The sequence below is a fragment of the Asparagus officinalis genome, unplaced genomic scaffold (genome assembly GCF_001876935.1).
Source record: "Asparagus officinalis unplaced genomic scaffold, Aspof.V1 AsparagusV1_Un2890, whole genome shotgun sequence".
In the NCBI taxonomy this organism is placed as follows: Eukaryota; Viridiplantae; Streptophyta; class Magnoliopsida; order Asparagales; family Asparagaceae; genus Asparagus; species Asparagus officinalis.
The window spans coordinates 1-2,297 of record NW_017975149.1 but is presented as its reverse complement, the minus strand read 5'-3'; the positions used below and the strand labels follow the sequence as shown (position 1 = coordinate 2,297).

The 2,297-nt window shown below is 35.9% G+C and overlaps 1 protein-coding gene across 1 annotated transcript; it reads right to left on the bottom strand.

The window, feature by feature from the left end:
* Nucleotides 1–3: 3 nt before the first annotated feature.
* Nucleotides 4–1,892, bottom strand: LOC109828616 (histidine--tRNA ligase, cytoplasmic-like; the record flags this gene model as incomplete). The annotated part of the gene is made up of 6 exons (XM_020395574.1): nt 4–96; nt 582–863; nt 1,063–1,079; nt 1,130–1,157; nt 1,338–1,595; nt 1,713–1,892. Coding segments are annotated over 6 exons (858 nt in total), but the record flags the coding sequence as incomplete, so codon positions are not given.
* Nucleotides 1,893–2,297: the final 405 nt, after the last annotated feature.

Genomic DNA, 2,297 nt, shown 5'->3' with positions numbered 1-2,297 from the left:
CTCAATTCCAAGGCTAACACCAACTGCAGGGACCTGTTTTCCACTGAACATCCCCACTAAATTGTCATAACGCCCGCCAGCTGCTATAGAACCAACCTAAATACAGATGAGAAGAGTGTTAACCATAAATATCAGCAACTAAAACTTGAAGAATATGACTCAGTTGAACAAATGCGAAGGCATCTTGAGCTTAAAATACATAATAATAAATGAAACATTTCACAGGAAATATTTGAACATGCCCTCAGGGAAGACCCAAGTGCGAAAGAAGAAATGATACTAGTCTTAAATATTTGAAATATTTTCCAAGTCATGTAATAATATATCTCAATAGCTACGTGAATGATCATAGTCCTTATTAGGAAAGTGGACAAATTACATAAATGCAACATATTTAATTGCAAGACAAATAAGAAGCTCCGTCATTTATTCATAAAATATAGTAGTATCTAAGTATCTGCTATGTATTTGATATGGACATATCACGATTGTCATCATGATAGGTAACCAGTTACCAAAACCATCTGGCAAATATATGTCAAAAACCATTAGAAGAATAAACTCTTGAGTATATATATTACCTGTGTAGAACCTTTAAACACTGCTTCAAATATAACTCCAGTGTAATAATCAAGACCTCTTGCAAGACTCAGATCAAACACAACTTTGTCTATACATCTTGATTTCTCAAGAGCTTTAAATAAAATCTCCAATTCGTTCAAGGCAATAACAGATCCAGCGTTATCCAACAACTGACTATCCTTGCTTCTCAATTCTGATAATAATTCAAGTGGCGAACCTCTTTTCTTTACAAACATGCCAATTCTTTCTGCTATTTCAACAGTCAAGCCTTTTTCATCCACCTAAGTTGACAGAACTTTTAATCAGACAAAAAAATAGGAATCATCTCAAAAGACATAAAAATACTTGTGTCACAAATTAAAGATTAAATTTGACAGTGTTTGACGCATTCTAAACAAGATGCAGCAGTATGAAAACCAACATGCCTTAGATTTTGGAAGTAGTTGTGATGAAATGTGTTTTTTGGGAGGAAGGACTGACAATAACAGTATCTAATTCTGGAAAACAAGACATCACTTTTACATGAACTCAATCATCCTCAGATTACTATGCAGTGCCCGGTGGTTCAGCTTTATCTGCAGTAACAAAAGGATTTTGCAAACAATCAGGGCATAATTCAGGAATGTTCAAACAACTGCATCTATACAGGACAGTAAATATATCAACAAACGTGCAAATGAAAGCTATTTGTTTATCAAAGCTGTATTCATGTGTTCCATAAAAGGCAATAGAACAGTAATTGATGCAAAGAGTACCTCAAAATCACCTATATTGAGGTCATTCAGCAGTTCAGTCAGAACTTTGATAACCTCAAAATCAGGTTCCATTATTTCATATTGACCAGCGATATCAAAGTCACACTGGTAGAATTCACGAAACCTCCCTTTTGATGGATTATCTCTTCTGTACACTTTAGCTATTTGGTACCTCTTCAACGCACTGATATTGTTCATTGCAAGGTATCGTGCAAAAGGGACAGTCAAGTCATATCGCAGAGAACAAAGCTCACCACCCTGAAAATAATTCCAGACAAATTATATACTTGCAAAAAAATACACCCAGCTAGCAACCATCATCATAAACGGAATAATTGACACATCACATTCCGACAAAAGTGAGCAGCAGCATACCTGGTCAGCAAGGTCATATATCAACTTTGAATCTTCCCCATACTTCCCCATAAGAGTCTCTCTAAGTTCAAATACAGGAGTATCAAGTCCAACTGCTCCGTGCATCTTGAAAACATTAACGATAATTGAAAATGCACGCTCCCTTATGGCCATTTTTTCTTTTGCAAAATCACGGGTTCCCTAAAAAAGATGGACTTCAGATCGTGAGCATAAAGAAAAGCTCCACCAGTTATGCATCATTTACTAGTCCAAATTTAGTCTCAAAATGTTTTTTTTAAATATAAAACTTGGAAGTCCCTCAACAAGACAACCCTAAGAGGACGGGTTACTTTTTTCATGTGTTTTAATAATATAAAGAAAGGAAAACTAGAATCAAACAAATTGGTCTTTCCACCCCCCAACGACATGACAGAAACAGGGAAGCCAATATTAATACAGATATACACAGGCGAGAGATGTGTACTTTCAAGCTGAAAGGAGGCAGAATGTTGCATGAATGACTGAGATAGGGAGGTGTGAATGCAAATCACAGTGCACAGATTCCTGAGTGTGTTTGGATGCACAAAACCAAAATCATAAGGTTAA